Genomic DNA, 19,001 nt, shown 5'->3' on the forward strand with positions numbered 1-19,001 from the left:
GTGTTTTCCCGGGAGGTAGCTGTTGGTAAAATAGGAGCCACAGTGATTGAATCAGTTGAGGTGTGAGGAGTCCCAGCATTTGTCCCATGGGCTCCGTGTGTACTTGCTCCTGGCCCTAGCTGATCACTACCCCCCACTACCTAATCTTTCTATAGCCAGAAGTCTGGCCTCTATAGAGTCCAATTTGAGGGAGAGAGGATCCAGCAGGCTTTTGAGGATATCAGTAAATGAGCGGATAATGTGCTCTGAGATGTTGGGGGCAGCACCACCAAAAATAAATGGGCCGGTGTACATGGGAATGGAGGTGGGGGGGGGGGGTTGGGAGGGGGGGGGAAGGGTCCTCACCGTTTCCGTGTCATTCCCCGTGGTGGATGTTACGGGGGTATCCGGGCTATCTGCAGTGACATTCATTATGGGATCAACTTTAGCCCTTTTGGCGCCTTTGGACTTCCTAGATCTCTTCCTTTTCGGGGAAGCGTCTTCTCTATGTCCCATACATTCCACTGGTGTGGCACCGTCCCCCAGAGCCCTAGATGGCATTAACTCAGCAATGGGGGGGGGGGTTCCACCTCATCAATAATAAGTACTGAGTCTCTGTCCCTGTGAGAATTAGATGGTGACTTTATTTGGTGTAGGATCGACTATGGTTTGATCAATGCTGTCCATGAGCGATAAGTGCGTGGCATCAAGAAGTAGCGATGATCCAACAGTGGACGGTGTCCCTGATAAAGCCAGATGCGAGTTTTCCAAACCCTCCGCAATTTGCTTTCCCAACACAGGGAGTCTCTTATTGACCACTGTATTAGCCTTAACCAGAAAAGTACCTGAAACCATGGAAACAGTCTTACTTCTAGTTTCTCAAGTGGCCATTTTATTAAATCCAAGCTTCTTGACAACCAAGCGGAACTGTGGAGGCAACCTTGAAGGTAGGGCGTTTAGGAAAGTGACCCAATCCAACCCAGCCTCCAACGGCCTCGGGCCTGCGCGATGGATTATATAGGAGATGTGGGCGGGAAGAGGGTGTATAGCAGGCCAGATACGTCAGTGTTCCTCGCACTGGCCTGTGGTCCTCGCAGTCCCTATGCCCTCCGGAACTCCTTCGGCGTTTCCCTCAGCGGTAAAATAATCCTTCCTTTGGCCCCCTCAAGTTACTCAGGCTGCGTGGGTGTCAACGCACCGTGCTGCCCCCTCTCGGCACCGGTGGCGCCCCCAGCACGGCTTCGTTACCCCGGTTCCCCCTCAGCTGGCAGGTCTGGTGTGTGGGGAGGAGTTTGTCTGCCTGACTCAGTGTGCACAGAAGTCCGATTTTACAAAGAGGGGGTCCGTAGATCAGGCTAGGGAGCAGCGCATAGGCCACAACACAGCCGGGGACTCACTTGATACCGTCCCCGGGGCTCAATCCCTCACAGGCCAGTCCAACAGGACACCAACAGGGCACCTGGAGCACCGCGGACAATTCCACAGGTCCAGCAAATCACTCTCGGGGGCTGGCGACACCACAAGCCGTTCCCCAGTGGCCAATACAGGGCTCCTCAGGATACAGGAAGCGGGCGGACCCTCCAATACAGGAAGCGGGCGTATACAACAGTTCAAGGTTGATGAATGGGTCTGCGCTCGCTTAATCAAGCTGTGATTGTTCAATTCATTAGAAATGTCTCTCGCGGTGCGAATTGCGATATATCGTCTGATTGATTAGCACGCGCTGAGCTGGCCGGGGGCTGGAATAATTAGCAGTCTCTGGTGCGCCCCACAAGTGAAGCGTCTCAAAAAATCCAGCGCACGTTACTGTCCCCAGGGTTAATCGCGCTAGTGGCCGTAGTAAACTACAGGCGCAGGCCCAGCAACTGCGTGACAGAGCCACTCACCAGCTCCCTCTTCGGACCGGAGGCGCTACTCGCTGTCTCCAACGCCGAGCGAAGGGGCCGCACCGACTTCGGCGGTCGGCCGTGCTCCTTGGTTCCTCCGGCCCTCGGGGTGGTATCTCCAACACCGCAGTTGAGTTCAGGGGCTCCCGGGCTGCCACAGCCAGTCGCCACCGGCCGCCCGCCCGCCTCCAGTCCGCTCCGCCCGCGGGGAGCTCTGGTCGCCGCTTCGCTCCTTTCTGGCTCTCCTCCCTCGTTGCAGCCCCGCGGGCCGCTTACCCAGCTGGCGGTCCCGTCAGCTCCACCGCTTACGTCTCCCGGCAGGAGTGGTCCGACCTCGCCTCCCGCCGAGGGTCCGCTATACACAGGGTCCGGCCACCATCTTGGTTTCCCTTTACCGTAATACTCTTTTTGCTTCCTTTTCATGGAAATGGCAGGGTCGAAGACCGGAGTGTAGACACGCCCTTCACGATGATTGCTCTCTTGTTCAGACGGATGGCGCAAAAAGTCTGAAGACCGAGCGTGGAAGGCAGGACCTGAAATGTGAGTGAAGATCGGGGACGGAGACTGCAGCGCAAACAATCGATTCCCTATGGAAGAAAATTCAGGTTATAGGTACAGTATGTTCTCGTTACTTTTGTAATCCAGTACTGGGTGCCTAGACTCAGCACTAAGACCTTTATCCAAAACAGGTAAGTGATTACGTTTTCAGATATTATACAATTTTTAAAGAATATTTAAAGATTGCAGAAATCAACACTTAAAAGAAATTTCACAGAAAAACAGTCAATGGTTTCCTATGGAAGAAAAATGAGTTAAAGGTAAGTATAGTTGTGGGTACTTTTCAGAGTCAGTGCTGGGCACCAAGATCCAGCACTGGGAGCTCACCTAAGAGCAGGTGAGTAAATTCGTTTTTGTCACTCGGCTGATTTTTGGTGAATATTTGAAGATTTGAAAAGTCCACACTTAGAAGAAATTTCAGGAAAAAGCCAGTCAATGTTACCCTATGAGGAAAATGGAGTTTGCGGTTTAAGGGTAAGTACTCGACTGGCAGAGTTGAGGTTCTGGGCACAGGGTCAGGTAGGTACAGTTGGTTGACCCTCAGTGACTCTAGGGCGGCCGGGTGCAGAGAGAGTTAGGCCCAATGTTATCCTATGAGGGATAGGGGGGCCTTGTTTGGTGGCTGCTGTCTGGCAAGCCATGCGGCTGTGGGAGCTGGGCTTCTGGTCACTTACTCAGGGCAAGTGGGGAAGTAGGAAAGTGTAGAGTTTTCACTGCCAGGGCCACTCGGGCGGCTGGGTGCAGAGGGCTTTTGAGCCTTCGGGCGCTCAATGGATTTCAATGGGAAATCTCCGGTTTGGAAAAAGACTGCAGGCTCGGGGACGAGGACTCTTCAGGTGCCACCACCACTTCGGGAGGTAAGTTGGGTGGTTGGAGGATAGGTAGGTACCCCGGGATTGGACACAGAGGGCCGTGGGGTGCCGGGTGCCTTTTGGTGTCGGAAAATCTTACCCTCTGTTGATCGCGGTTGGGGTGGCACACTGTTCTGAGGCTGCAGGCTTCTTCAGGATTGGCGAGGGGGGTCCTTGGGTGCCAGACTCGGGGTCACAGTCGCCGTGGGGTCGTCCTCGTGGGTTTAGTTCACTCCAGCACCGGCCAGGCTTGGCTGGTGCAGAGTGGGCTGGGATCGCGGTTCCGGGCTGCTGCCAGGGGTGAAAGGTAGGTTCTGAGTAGAGCCTCTACTCATGGGAGTCCCAGGGGATCAGAGGTCAAAGGTAGCCAGGTCTTCCGGGGTTTCTGAGGTTGCTGGCCACAAGAGATGCCGGGTTTGGAGAAGGAGCAGGTTCGAGGTAGACAGGCCGGTAGGGCTGGGGCCAAAGCAGTTGGTGTCTCCCTCTCCTTCGCAGCTGCAGGGCAGGTCTTCTTTTCTTCTCGCTCTTCTTGTAATTTCGGAATCTGGGGAAGGAAGGTTCAGAGTACCCCTAAATACTTGATTTAGGGGCGTTACAGGTAGGTGAAGGGCAGGGACCAATGGGTCCCCGTCCTGAGCTGGGTACACCTCCTATCTTGCCTCTCTCCTGTGGGAGGGGTCAGTAGCCTACTCCTGATAGGGTAGGGCTCCCCATCTTCAAGATGGCGAGAGCCCGGAGAGGTGCTTCACCTCGCCTCCCCCACCTGAGGGGTGGGGTTGGCAGGCTGGCACATCCCCTGTCCTTATTTGGGGTTTCCAGCCAAAGCTTCCCGCCAGAGTGGGGGTTGCAGGGGCCTGGGGAAGCTCACAGAGGCGGCATGCCTTTGAAGCTTCCCCCTGCCCATCCTGGGGGAGGAGATTTAGCACCTCGCCCAGGATGTGCATTGTTGCAGGACCAGGAGAGCAGGGGCTCTCCTACCCAGGGGTCCAGCAACATGTCTGCTGGGTGGCAGCCTAGGCAGCCTCAGAGCAGACGTGGATTCGTAGGTTAGGTTTCAGGGGGCACCTCTAAGATGCCCTCTGGGGTGCTGGGTACATTAAATCCCACACTGGCATCAGTGTGGGTTTAATGTGCTGGGAAGTTTGCAGCACCATGTACTCTTAAATGGCAGCACTGCACTTACAGGGCTCAGGAATTGACCTGAGCACTGTAGGGGCACAGGGCTCCTGCTCCTGTGCCCACACCATTGGTATAGGGCACCCAGCTAGAGGGGTGACTGATGTATGCCATGGCAGTGTAGGTGATGCACATGGCACACAGGGATGTGTGCCATGTCGACTTTGTTTTGGTTTTGCACCCAAACACTCAGCCTGCAAAGGCAGTGTGTGTGTGTAAGGGTACAGGGCCTCTAAGGGTGGCACAAGGTGTGCTGCAGCCCTTAGAGGTCTCCCTTGGTCACAAAGCCCTGGGTACTTAGGGTACCATTTACTAGGGCCTGACATGTGGCCAGGGTTTGCCAATTGGGGTTTGGTTTGGTTTAGGGAAGGAACATAGGCCCTGGGCACCTGATTGGCAGGAGTCCAGGGCACACTCAGTCAAAGTACATTCAGCAATTCAGCAAAAAGTGGGGGCATACCATGCAAGAAAGATGGCACTTTCTCACATTCAGTTATTGAGTGTGTGAGACCATTTGCTGACTGAGTGTGTACAACAAATGCTTTACACTGTCCTCTGATACTGCCTTACTGCTCGACCAAGCTACCACTTTAGAGAGTAAGGTTATATCTAACTTTAACCTATGCCAAACCCTGGTGGACTGTGGACTCTGTACACCCTGTACCTATTAAGTAACAGTATATACAGAGCCACTTTCTCACACTGAGGCTAGACAAAACAGATCTTTCCAGCAAGTGCATTAACCTCCAGAGTTATCTTACAATTATTCTTCACTCAGATTTACTGAGAACACAGAGCTCTGCAGCAGGTGCCTTAACCCTATGAGATATTTAAAAATACAGTCTTTGCAATCAATTAACCAAAACAGAATTACTGTCAGTTTTTTCTTGCTGCCACTTTTTGTGGCAGAGTTTTTAAAAATGTATAAGTTGAGGCCCAGATTTTGCGTCAGGGTTAAGTCACTTGTCTGGCCAGGGTTAAGTCACTTTTCTGGTAAAAACCTGATGCAAAATCTATTTGGGATTTACAGTACTATGCATTGCCCAGTCTTGCATTATCTTATGTCAGGTAGGCATTACATGGGTGGTGCTTGGGTGTTCCCGTGTATTCATCAAAAAATTTTCCTGGGGTCCTATTGCTGAATGTCAAGGTTGTAATAACATTTTTCTTTTACTACACTAAAATTGCTTACTCTTGCAGGTTTTTTTCATCCCCTTTTCTGCCTTTGCATTGTTTTCCTATCTCTCTCCTTTTTTCCCCATTATGTCTTTCTCTTGCTTTGCGTCATGGTCTACAGATGAGTCAGAGTCTATGTGCCGAATGAAATTATCGGTACAGAGATGTTTCGGTACCAAAGTACTCTGCGCCGAAGAGTGTTTGCTGTGGAGCAGAGGTGAAAGGTTTCGGCAAACCTTTTGGAACAAACCTGAAAGGTGGGGCTTCCGAATCGGATTGCTGGTGTACACCGTGGCCAGAGGGCAGTGGTGGCTCAGTAGCATTTTGCTTGATCAGAGGTAGATGTTTTTTCAGGCTGAGAATTGGGTTGTCAGCACTTACAGTACACTAGTCAAGAGTGATATCTGTAGACATCGGAATCTGAGTCCACAATGGAGAAGGCCTCATCTTCTGCAGCAGAGGCCTCAAAGATCTCCTCATCCACTTGTTCGTTATCTTTATCCAAGAGGTCTGATTCTTCAAGAAAATCTTGCTGCATTTCTCTGTGGCCTGCTGTTTGGTCCTGAAGAGTTTTCTTTGAGCGAAAAGACTTGCAAACCATAGTCTTCTTGACGATGGTCGGGGTTAGACTGAGGTTACAGAACGGATGTTGGCCGGTCCACGGGTACTTGAAATGGCACCTGGGGGAAAAATGCAAAGGAGTCTGTTCCATCAGAGAGCATCGTTGATGAAGCAGAATGAAGAAAAGCAAAGCCCCAAAGGACAAAGCCCCGTGGGGCAATTGAAGCGAGACAGGCGAAGGATTTCTTTGTTCGAAACAGAGGTTGATAACGCGTCCATTAACAATACCGAAGGGGGCAGAAATGAGAAATACCGAACCAAAAGGAGTCCGAAGCGGTCTCAGAGCGATGGAGCACACGACCGAACCAAACAGTTGAAAGAAAACAATCGAATGGAGTCGACCATGCGCAGTATTCCCTAGAAGATGAATCACTAACTCTTAACTCGAAACATTTCTTCAAAGAAACACAAACCGCACGCATCCGGACCCAACACTGGATTGCAGAAGTATGCATAGCATGTGCATCTATAGCCACACATGCCTCGAACATCTGAATTATGGAAGGCTCTGTCACCTCACTGGCAGGAGCCTGAATCTTAGAAGTGACAGTGCTATTAAAGTGGCTTTGCCTACACAGTTTAATGCAATTTCTTTGATTCTGCTATTGAAAAGCAATTGTGGGACTCATCTCAAAAACTGAGAATGATTCAAGCATGTGAATCTATTAAAGATCCAATACTGGAGAAAAGGTGGGTTGCGCAACAGTGAAAGACTAACTGGAAAAAAAGGACTGGTTTCTCACACCTGCTAACAGAAACATAAGTGGAGCGTTAAACAGGAGGTGAAGGAGAAAAAGTTGTGGGGTTAAATAACGAATAACTGCAGAGATGTAGAAGGGTGACGAAGTGGCAAGGACTGAATGCAGGCTGAATGCATGAGCAGTGGTGAAAAGTGAGCACCAATGGGGGGTGGGGGGGGTTAGGGGTAGGGGTGCACAAGGAGAGAGTACCAAAAGCAGGGGACAATAGGGGCACAGATAAAAAAAAAGAAAAAAAAGTCTACGAAAACAGCTGTGTAGTTACTCCATGAGTCCCAGTACATAGTTGTACAAGAGGCAGAGGTAGCGCTCACAGCAGCACTTACATGTACAGGCATGTTGAAATAATCAGCTTTGAAGGAATCTGCCATCTCTCCGAAGCTTTGCAGCGAGTACTCACAGGTGGCCTGCTCAAAGCCAAAGGCCTCTGGGGGGCGCTTACATTCCTGCAGGATGATAGGCAGCAAACCAAATATTAAAATCGATATTAAAGCTAAGAGACCCGCTAGTAAGATTCAGCCACCAGATATTGAAGGCCACTGCAAGTGTACTCACACAATCTAATGTACCAATGTACCCTCCCCATTCCCATTTTTTTTATTCTCTCGGGATCATCCATGTCTTACGTACCGCCATGACACATTTCGGGCAGCGCCACAAACCCTTGGGAATCTCTGGTAAGGGGGGCAGGAGGCAAAAGATGTGGTAGTTATCATCACAGCCATCACACAGCAACAGCTTGTCGTCTTCATCTCCGCGTGTACAGACACGACACACAAAGGAGTCAACCTGTGGGAGAAAAGGTGGTGGTCAGATATCGAGATGCTGAACGTAGCAGCTGCAAATAAGGGCTCCAAGCGAAGAAATTCGCAAGAAAAGGTAGAGCTGGTCTATCCCCAACAAATCAGAACAAAACAAGTGTACATAAGGGTGGGACAGCGCTGCATCTAGGTTGAACCGAAAGCGCAGCGCTCACCACCAATGGCATGCTCTGGCTTCTACAAGGTTCCCTTACAAACTGGCTGCTGCTGTAGCTTCTTCGGAGGCGCATAGTCATTTTGGTGCAGGGTTCCGGGCTATGGGCAACTTCCTCCTTTACATCTGTAAAGAGCTGCGATAAGGGCTCCACTTTCACATCTACTCCAGGCTCATCCTTCACCACCAGAGTAGTGGGGCACTCTGGGATATCCTTATCTACGTAAAGCAGGGAAAAGGCAGAGTCAGAGAAACATCCAAGGCACAAGCTTGCCATCGTCGTAAGTAGCATGTAAAGCCTGCCATGTTACTGCAGGAAGAGGTGAAACACATTACGACCGCCCTTGTAGAGCACATTCACCACACAACCACGTCAGTGCTAGAAGAGAGGTTACTACACATCCCCCTACCCTTCAGAGGCATGATCACCTCACCACCTTAGTGCACGAATACTCACTACACATCTGCCCTGTAGAGGCAGGTACACCACCCAACCACGTTACTACATACCCCGTGCCCTTCATAGGCATGCAAACTGCCCACCATGTCAGTGCGAGAAGAGACCACTACACGCATCCTGCCCTTCAGAGGCATTTACATTACTGCACTACGCTAGTGCAGGTATGGCGGTCACTACACACTCCCTGCTTTACACAGGCATGCACACTGCCACACCATAACAGTGCAGGTACATAGTCACTACACACCCTGCCCTTCACAGCCACATACATCATCGCACCATGTCAGTGCAGGTGGGGTGGTCAACACACTCACTGCTCTGCGCAGGCATGTACACTATCACACCATGTCACGAGAAGAGATGGTCAGAGTACCGTTGCCATTAGTCACCCACTGTGTGAACAGAGGTGACAAATAGCCAGCAGCTTCCTTGTTCTTTAGCTCGGTCTCAAGCCTTATGGTGATTAGCAGGACTTCCTCACCTTTCCTGCGAAGCGCCTTCTCCTTCGCCATCAGACCCAGTCCCATCATTTTGGGGCCAGCTCCATAGATCTGAAGTTTCTTTAGTTCAGGATTCTTCTCAATATCTTCTTCAGTTGGTTCAGGCTGAGGAAGGGTAGAACAAAGAAGGTTTTCAAAATTAAGCTACAAAAATTTTATTTTACTAACTTTAGAACCAACACCAACGTTCTTGAACCAGTGGGTTGACACCACTAATACAGCAAATCTGTTAACAAGGTTATAGTGGGTGACACCACAGTAGAAAAGAGAAAATCTGCACAGAAGCACAGAAGGTAGAGGAGACCACACACACTGCAGTGAAAGAGCCAGCCGGTAGAGGACCAGTGGGGTGACACGAATATCCCTGCAGTCAAAGAGCCAATCAGCAGACAGGGCAGGAAGAGTGAGACCACTAACACTAACACAGTACAGGGCCAATGGGGTGACACGAATATCCCTGCAGTAAAAGAGCCAATCAGCAGACAGGGCAGGAAGAGTGAGACCACTAACACTAACACAGTACAGGGCCAGTGGGGTGACACCATTAAGCCTTTTAGCAACAACAGCTGACCCCATTTCAGAGAAGGCAAAGTAGGAAAGGACAAATAAAGTCTGCTAAGACCCAATATGGACAGAAGATACCAACATCATCTCCAGGGAACCAGTGAGATGAGAAGTCAACTAGTTTTCAAGAGGGTAACCACTAGGATGCAGGTCATGTCCGGGAAGGAAAAGGTTACTTACCCAGTAAGCATCTGTTTCTGGCATGTAGTGCTGTAAATTCACATGCTTAGCATAAGTTCACCATCTAGTGTTGGGGTCAGAAGTGTGCAAGTTTTTCTGCGATTTTCGAGTCAAAAGGTGCAGTATTTTCTCCTCTTGCTTGTAATGCACACGGTCTTGGATTCCATTGCTAGATAATTTCCTGTTTGGCGGGTGAGGATGGAGTGTAAAGGATGATCTATCCTAGTGAGATGACCATGCGAAAATAATATAATGTTTAATGTAGATAAGGGCGCATGTGAATCTACAGCTATACATGCCACAAACAGATGCTTCCTGGGTAAGTAACATTCAGTTTGCATGTGTGGCTGTAGAAAGACGTTTGGCAGACTGTAAAGCAGTTTTCTGATATCATATGAAGATGGATGAGTAAGTGGCACTTCAGTCTCTCCGTGCCCTGCCGCTAGGCCCCACTGCCAAAAGCATCGCTAGGGATCGAGCTGCCCCTCCAGATGCGAGATGGAGCCCCCAGAGTGTCGTGCGTCCCCAGTGAGCTGTACCAGCTTGCCCAGTCCTGAACTGCTTTGGGGATCTGCCGGGGCGTAGGGCGCCAATGGCCTGAATCAGCAGAGAAAACTGGGCTGCCCGGGTCCATGCTCCAGACCCGCACCGGAGGAGGGAGACCGCCCCACCGGCCTGGCCATGGAGGGGGGGGGGGGGTCAGGCTGCTGCTGGCTATTCTGGAGGCACAGCCCACAGCTGGTGGCCTCCCTGGCCTGAACCGGAGTGGGAGGGATTGCCCCCGATCCGTGGACTCTGAGGGGCAGGTCAGCAGCAGACCACACCGCATGTGTGAAATCAATGACCCAGGCCCTCTGACCTCCCTGAGACGGCATAGCGCCATCGTCCGTTGCTAGAAATATGAAGGGGGACGGATTAGCCGGACAAAGCTGCCGGGGCCCTGCCGGGAGCACCTGAAAAGCTGAGCTGTTCGAGGGGCCTGCCTCGTCAATTCAGCAGTGTACGCCAGAGGTGGCCGGGTTGCGGCAGTGCATGGCAGGGCCTTGAAAGGTTTGTGCTTTAAAGAGGCGACCCCACCAGGGAAGCAGTCAGAAGACCTGCTGTTCCCAAGTCCGGGCCCAGGCAGCAACTTCAGAGGATCCAGATGGCACCCCATTCAATGCTGGACTACCAAGGCATTAAAGGAGAGGGGGAGGTGGGGCTTTTGACTGTAGTAACCGCAGTATACGCCTCCCACCGCTTTCCCACCACCTAAAGAAGCAGCAGAGGCCCCCTGCTACACGCCACCCTCAATCTTCCCATTGGGCACCCCCTGCATCGGCATGCGGTCCGCAATGATGCCCGACCTACTAGGAAGATAGGGGTAGTCAGGGGCCCAGCCAACACCACTAGAATGCAGGCCTCTGCACATTCCTCCTCCTGATGAGCCATGTGCTGCTCGCTCTCCAGTGCCACACGACAGCAAATTGAGTCGCCACCACACTACTGGGTCGCCCTCCGAAATATTGCGAAGACGATCACTCTTGATGGTCCCTGATTTCTTGTGCTTTGGGCCCTTTCACTCAACGATACTTCACTGCTGCTCCTGCTCAAAGGGGGGCTCCCCGAACCGTGACTACTTACCACCATGGCCTTGAGTAAAGGCAACAAGGACAGGAATGTTAAAGACACTCAGGGGCCCAGACTGGCAACGCAGGAGTCTTGGGGCCCACGGAGGAGTCCGTAGATGCAATGCACACGGAGGAGCCAGTCATCCGCCCATACGTAGAAGCGATGTTTGCCTCTACAACAGTACCTCTAGTCCACCAAAACCGAACGGGCTGAAGATCTTTGAGCTGGTGAACGCGTCTCCACGCTGGAAAACCATGAACCCGGACGGGATGATGAAATTGAGCAGCTCCAACAAGAGATCCTCCGCCTCAGGGATCAACACCTACATCTGCAAGCTCACACTGAGGATCTAGAGACCAGCGCCCGGCGTAACACACGCATCCAAGGTGTTGCGTCCGGGCGGAGGGAAAGGAAATCACTGAGTTTCTGAAGGATTTGTTTGGATACCTTCTGGGAGCCACTCCAAACAGATCAAGATTGATCGCACCCACAGGGTGAGTACAATAAGATCTCAGCCGGGTCCACTGCCGGATATCTTGACCTGCGTCCAAGATTTCACCCTGAAGGAGAAAATCTTACAATGCACCAGAGAGAAGCACCCCAATCAGTTCCAGGGTCAGTGGCTTCTACTTTGCAAAAACACAGGGCCTTTTGACCTGTTACCTCATGCATCCGAGAAAGAGGGGGTGCCCTACTCATGGGGGCACCCCTTCAGGATTGCATTTCGCCTGCAGGGGAAACCATCAGATCCGTTCAGTGGAAGAAACAAGCCGTAACCTTGACCAAAAGGACTCCATACCTGAGCGCTCCGGGGAAGGACTATCTGGCCACAAGAACGAGGAGCCTACGAGTCGCAGCAGCGGCCGGTCCCCCACAGCAGCCCATCGCCTACTTGCAAGTCTCAAAGTCCTTATTGCTTCTTACCCATTGGGCAGGGAGCAGGTGTGAGAGTGCCATCTTTCTTGCATGGTATGCCCCCACTTTTTGCTGAATTGCTGAATGTACTTTGAGTGTGCCCTGGGCTCCTGCCAATCAGGTACCCAGAGCCTGTGTTCCTTCCCTAAAACTGTGCTGAAACCTAAACCCAAATTGGCAAACACTGGTCACATGTTAGCCCCTAGTAAATGGTACACTAGGTACCATGGGCCTTGTGACCAGGGAAGGCCCCTAAGGGCTGCAGCACTTATTGTGCCAACCTTAAAGGCCCTGTACCCTGGCGCGCACACACACTGCCATTGCAGGCGGAATGTCTGGGTACAGAACATAACAGAGTTGACATGGCACACATCCCTGTGTGCCATACCCACAACGCCCTGGCATACATCAGCCACCCCTCTAGCTGGGTGCCCTATGCCAGTGGTGTGGGTACAGGTGAATGAGCCTTGTGCCCCTACAGTACCCAGGTCCATTCCTGGGCACTGTAAGTGCAGTGCTGCCATTTAAGAGTATATGGTGCTGGGAGATTGTCAAACACGAACTCCACAGCACCACGATAGCTTCACTGAAGACTGAAATTTGGTATCGAACTGCTCAGCAGATTAAACACACACTGATGCCAGTGCAGGATTTAATGTACAATGCACGACAGAGGGCATCTTAGATCTTGAAGATGGGGAGCCCTGCCCAATCAGGACTAGGCCACTGCCCCCCTCCCACAGGAGAGTGGCAGGATAGGGGGTGTACCCACCCCAGGACAAGGACCCATTGGTCCCTGCCCTTCACCTACCTGTAACGCCCCTAAATTTAGTATTTAGGGGCAACCTGACCCTTCCTTCGATTCCAGATTCCAAAACAGCAAAGAAGATCAAGAAAAAAGACGACCTGCCGTGCAGCTGCTAACAAGAGGAAGACACCAACTGCTTTGGCCCCAGCCCTACCGGCCTGTCGACCCTCGAACCTGCTCCAACCCGGCATCTCGTGGCCAGCAACCTCACAAACCCCGGAGGACCTGGCTACCTTTTGGCTCTAAGCCCCTGGGACTCCCATGAGTAGAGGCTCTACTCAAAACCTACCTCTAATCCCTGGCAGCAGCCCGGAACCGCGAACCCAGCACACACTGCACCAGCCAAGCCTGGCCAGTGCCGGAGTGAACAAAGACCGCGAGGACGACCCCACAGCGACTGTGACACCGAGTCAGGCACCAAAGGACCTCCCTCGACACTCCAGAAGAAACCTGCAGCCTCATAACAAGGTGCCCCCCCCCCCTACAGCGATAAACAAAGGGTAAGATTTCCCGACACCAAAAGGCACCCCTGCACGCAGCGCCCTGCGGCCCACTGTGCCCGATCACCGGGGTACCTACCCATCCTCCAACTACCCAACTTACCTCTCGAAGTGGTGGTGGCACCTGAAGAATCCTCGTCCCTGAGCTTGCAGTCTTTTTCTAAACCAGAGATTTCCCATTGAAATCAATTGGAGCGCCCGAAGGCTCAAAAGCACCCTGCACCCAGCCGCCCGAGTGGCCCTGGCAGTGCAACCTCTACACCTACCTACTTCCCCACTTGCCCTGAGTAAGTGACCAGGAGCCCAGCTCCCACAGCCGCGTGGCTTGCTAGTCAGCAGCCACCAACCAAGGCTCCCCTATCCCTCATAGGATAACATTGGGCCTAACTCTCTGCACCCGGCTGCCCTAGAGTCGCTGAGGGTGAACCAACTGTACCTACCTGAACCTGGGGGACCCCTGAGTCTATGCCCAGAACCTCAACTCTGCCAGTCGAGTACTTACCCTTAAAATATTCACCAAAAATCAGCTGAGTAACGAAAACGAAAATACTCACCTGCTCTTAGGTGAGCTCCCAGTGCTGGATCTTGGTGCCCAGCCCAGACTCTGAAAAATACTTACAACTGTACTTACCAGTAACCCAATTTTCTCCCATAGGAAATCATAGACTGTTTTTCTAAGTGTCAATTTCTGCAATCTTTAAATATTCTTTAAAAATCGTATAATATCTCAAAACAATTACTTACCTGTTTTGGATAAAGGTCTCAGTACTGAGTCTAGGCACCCAGTACTGGATTACAAAAGTAACGAGAACATACTGTACCTGCAACTTGAATTTTCTTCCATAGGGAATCATTGACTGTTTTCTTTGAAATATTTTCTAAGTGTCAACTTTTAACCCCTGGTGTGCCCATGACGAGCTGGACTCGTCATGGAGCACAGTCGCGCTGTGCCCATGACGAGTCCAGCTCGTCATGAGGCATTCCCTGGGGAATCCCTCTGGTGCGGGCACCAGAGGGATTCCCTTTTAGTGAAAATAGCCTCGGGAGCTGGGGAAGAGCTTCCCCAGCTCCCGAGGCCCCCACCCCTGCTCTCAGTGTAATGACGAACGGCGCGCACGTCGCGCAGGCGTCATTACACTGAAAGTGAAACTGAAATGAGCCAAGAGGCTCATTTCCGTTTCTCTTTCTACGTGCTCAGGGGGCTATCTCAGCCCCCTGATCACGTACAAAGACGGGAGAGGTATCGTTGGAAAGGGGAGAATCTCCATTTTCCAATGGTACCCCTCCCCAGTGGATCCCTGCTTGGGGATCATCACAGGAGGGCGATCCCCAAGCAGGGATCCACCCACTAGACACCAGGGAGGGGGGAGCGGCCTCTTGGGCAAGGGCCTTTGCTCCCCCCAAATAATTTTGGCCAAATTTAGTCTTTTTGCCCCCCCCCGGGGGGACAAAAAGCCCACTAGACACCAGGGAATAAAAAAAAAAAAAATAGGGGTGGTGGCTGCCCAAAACTGGCAGGCCCATGCCCACCCCACCAATTATCAGTCTAGGCATTGGCCCCTAATCTGTCCCTTCGGGGGGGGGGGGCAGAAAGGCCACTAATCAGGGATTATTTTTGCGCAATTGTTTTTATGGTGTGGGCTGCCCGAAACGGGCTCGCCAATGCCCCCACCCTCCCCCCCACAAAAATGACAGTCTTTCTGCCCCCCAGGAGGCAGATGGGACCTGTAGCTCCCAATCTGGCCCCCCCTGGGGGCGCAGAATGCCCACTAGAAACCATGGATTTTTTTGTTTTATTAGTGATGGGGTAGAGGCTCCCCAAAATGGGCATGACAATACCCCACCCCACCCCCAGAGAAATTCCAGTCTTTCTGCCACCCAGGAGGGCAGATGGTGGCAGTGGCCCTTGATCTGCCCCCGGGGGGGGGCAGAAAGCCCACTAGGCGCCAGCGAATACGCAGGCTTTTTTTATGCGTGGGGGCTGCCCAAAATGGTCATACCAATGCCCACACCCCCACAAAAAATAGCCACAGTCTTTCTGCCCCTTTAGGGGCATATCAGGATGAAACCCCCTTCCCCGATTTCCCCCCCCCAGGGCGGCAGAAAGCCCACTGGGCTCCGATTTTTTTTTAGCAATGTGCATACCTGTGGATTTTGGGCCCTAGCGCAGTTGGCACGTAGGCAAACCTAGCAAACCTGTACATTTTTTTTAAACTAGACACAGAGGGGAATCCTGGATGGGGTGACTTCACTGGCTCTCACCAGGTTCTGTTACCCAGAATCCATTGCAATCCTAAACATGTGTCCAAAATAACACATTTTCCTCACATTTCTGTGGTGGAAAGTTCTGGCATCTGCGTGGCTCCACAAAATTCCACCCACCCTGCGTTCCCCAAAGTCTTCAGAGAAAAATGGTACCTCACTTGCGTGGGTAGCAGGTGTGTGGAATTTTCCAAATAATCTTGTTGTCCAAGGGACGAAATGCCACCGAGATCTAAATGTCCTGTAAAATCCACTTGTCCCATCTACCCCCGTTCCACATCAAACCTAAGGGCTCCGGCTGACAGAGAAACATTAATATATTTTTGCTTTATTAAAATCAGTAAACCATTGAATGCTGCGCAATAATAATGCTAAGGAAAACTTGTCAAGCGATATTATCGCGTCCCTGCCCCCCTGCACCCCCTCACTCCGACGGCAATTCTTTTATTTCTATTCCCCTTTTTTTTGGCTGTGTATTTATTCCCACAAAATACGTACATTTCAAACCATACGTAATGTACTAATTTACCGTCACCCTTGGCTGTGTATTTATTCCCACAAAATACGTACATTTCAAACCATACGTAATGTACTAATTTACCGTCACCCTTGTAAAAACGTATGGGTGGGATATAAAAGGTGTCAGCCAGCGTGCCTCCTGCCATTTCCCCCTCACTTTTGCAGCTGGCCAGACGTGAGCCCTACGTTCCTTGCGAATCGGTAAGTTGTATCGAAAAAGAAACAGCAAAGTTGGGAGCTTCCTTTAATAATAAGAATCGTTTTTTCGCCAAATGTACCCTCTTTGCAACATTAATCAATTGTGTAATGTATATTTGTCGGTGTGCTTAACGCAGTTATGGGCTGAACGTTAATAGCTCACTATTCTATATTAGGACTTTAAGTTATAAATTGCAAGTCACCAACGGAGGTCTCTTTTGAAAGCATTAATCTGCAGATCTGTTCCCATCCTATGCACTCTGTAATCGACTTCGTACATTTTCTTTGCAGCAGGCATATTAACCCTCTGCACTAACTTCACAGAGGTCACAACCTCAACTATACAAAACACGGATCTCTTTCCAGGATGGTAATTCATCACACAAGTTTCCTACACATTTCTGTGAGGCCTGGTAATTGCCGGCGGAAAGAAACGCTGCAGCAGGTGCTTCGAAAGCTTTTAGTGCTGGCTGCGCCATGTGCGACAATGTTTTTTTGCCCTTAAGCCAAAGGAGTGAAAGTGTAGGAGTCACATGTCACCCATACTGGTAGGCAGTAGTTTAAGAGTGCTTGGTGTGGAGAAGCACAAACGCAGAGTCGAAAAAGAAACAGCAAAGTTGGGAGCTTCCTTTAATAATAAGAATCGTTTTTTCGCCAAATGTACCCTCTTTGCAACATTAATCAATTTTGTAATGTATATTTGTCGGTGTGTTTACGCAGTTCTGGGCTGAAAGTTAATAGCTCACTATTCTATATTAGGACTTTAAGTTATAAATTGCAAGTCACCAACGGATGTCTCTTTTGAAAGCATTAATCTGCAGATCTGTTTCTATCTGCGGTATGAAGGCTGCGGACCCGCGATGTTAAACCCCCGTTGCGATGGCAGCGCGTGAATCTGAATTCGTTGTAATGGGTGTTTCCCCCAGGCGCGCTGCGGTGGTAGCGCAGCGCGCCTGCTTGCGATAAGCTTTTTTGACGTCCTCATCTGAGGCGCCGAGGCGGGCCAGGCCTAGGCTTTTGTACTAATTAATCTACCCATGCACGGTTGCTAAAAATATAAATAAAATAAAAATCGCAGCACCTCCGTCACAATATCACTCAATTCAAGCGGGCAAAACTGCTTATTTTACCTGAATGCTTATTGCAAGCCTCGTGGCAGCCACGGACTACTGCTTGCAGAGGCTGAGTGACGTTTCACTCCCCCAGCCAATCACTGGCTAGAGCCCAGTCATGGGCTGCTAGCCAATCAGATGCCGCCAAAGGCTCTCTGCAAGCTTCGGATTGGCTGTGAGCCCCAGAGTGCCCACAGCCTGTTGTTTTAAAGTGATTAAAACGTGATTAATGTCTACATGTCCGTCAAACATAGACAATAAATCTTCTTGCCCGTCAATATAAACAACATGGTTCGGGCGTCGGGCGATATGATTACCCCACCCCTGGGTAGGCCTAGTGCCTGCGTCAGGCAAGGGCCCAAAACCTATTGAGGAGACGTCAAAATTACCTATCACAAAACAACCTGGTTTTGCAAAGGGGGGTCCCATGAGTTTTTGGCCCCGGGCTTGGCGGCCATCTAGGGAAACCTACCAAAACCACACATTTCTGAAAACTAGACACCCGGGGGATTCCAGGGAGGTATGGCTTGCGTGGATCCCCCAACGTTTCCTTACCCAGAATGCCCTGAAAACCTCAAATTTAGCTGAAAAAAAATCACCTTTTTCACACATTTTTGTGTGGGAAAGTTGTGGCATCACCGGGCTGACAAAAATTTCCTATCACCCAGCGTTCCCCCGGGTCTCCCGATAAAAACGGTGCCTCACTCGTGTGGGAGGCCCAAGTACCCGCGACAGGCAAGGGCCCAAAACGTAGTGAGGCGACATGAAAATTGCCTACCTCAAAACGACCTGGTTTTGCAAGGCTGCTTACCTGGGTTTTTGGCCCGGTGCTCGGCGGCCACCTAGGGGATCCTACCAAACCCACACATTTCTGAAAACTAGACACCCGGGGGATTCCAGGAAGGTATGGCTTGCGTGGATCCCCCGTTTCCTTACCCAGAATGCCCTGCAAACCTCAAGTTTAGCAGAAAAAATAAATCACCTTTTTCACATAAAGTTGTGGCATCACCGGGCTGACACATTTCCTACCACCCAGCGTTCCTCCGGGTCTCCCGATAAAAACGGTGCCTCACTCGTGTGGGAGGCCCAAGTACCCGCGACAGGCAAGGGTCCAAAACGTAGTGCGCCTCAACAGGCAAGGGTCCTAAACGTAGTGCGCCTCACTACGTTTTGGGCCCTTGCCCTTTTTAGGTTTGCAAGGGATTCTGGGAAACAGAACCTGGTGGGAGGCAGTCCATCCTGGATTCCCCTGGGTGTCTAGTTTTCAAAAATGTATAGGTTTGCTAGGTTTCCCTAGGTGCTGGCAGAGCTAGGGTTAAAAAACTACAGCTAGGCACTTTGCTAAAAAAGGGTAATTTTGCATTGTGAAAATGTGGTGTGTTCACATTGGGT

The 19,001-nt window shown here is 51.1% G+C and overlaps 1 protein-coding gene across 4 annotated transcripts in view; it reads right to left on the bottom strand.

The window, feature by feature from the left end:
• KDM5C (lysine demethylase 5C) overlaps positions 1 to 19,001 on the bottom strand; it is a 601,345-nt gene that overhangs the window by 376,381 nt on the left and 205,963 nt on the right. For 2 of the 4 annotated variants that reach the window (XM_085629900.1, XM_085629902.1), the window contains 4 exons: positions 8,922 to 9,045; positions 8,021 to 8,199; positions 7,636 to 7,794; positions 7,332 to 7,451 (listed from right to left, as the gene is read on the bottom strand). In XM_085629900.1, coding sequence (XP_085486026.1) covers positions 7,332 to 7,451; positions 7,636 to 7,794; positions 8,021 to 8,199; positions 8,922 to 9,045 — 582 coding nt within the window. Of the gene's footprint in view, positions 1 to 7,331; positions 7,452 to 7,635; positions 7,795 to 7,981; positions 8,200 to 8,921; positions 9,046 to 19,001 lie in introns of all 4 variants that reach the window. The other 2 variants (XM_085629899.1, XM_085629901.1) reach the window with 1 other exon arrangement.

The sequence above is a fragment of the Triturus cristatus genome, chromosome 10, assembly GCF_964204655.1.
Source record: "Triturus cristatus chromosome 10, aTriCri1.1, whole genome shotgun sequence".
Classification (NCBI taxonomy): Eukaryota; Metazoa; Chordata; class Amphibia; order Caudata; family Salamandridae; genus Triturus; species Triturus cristatus.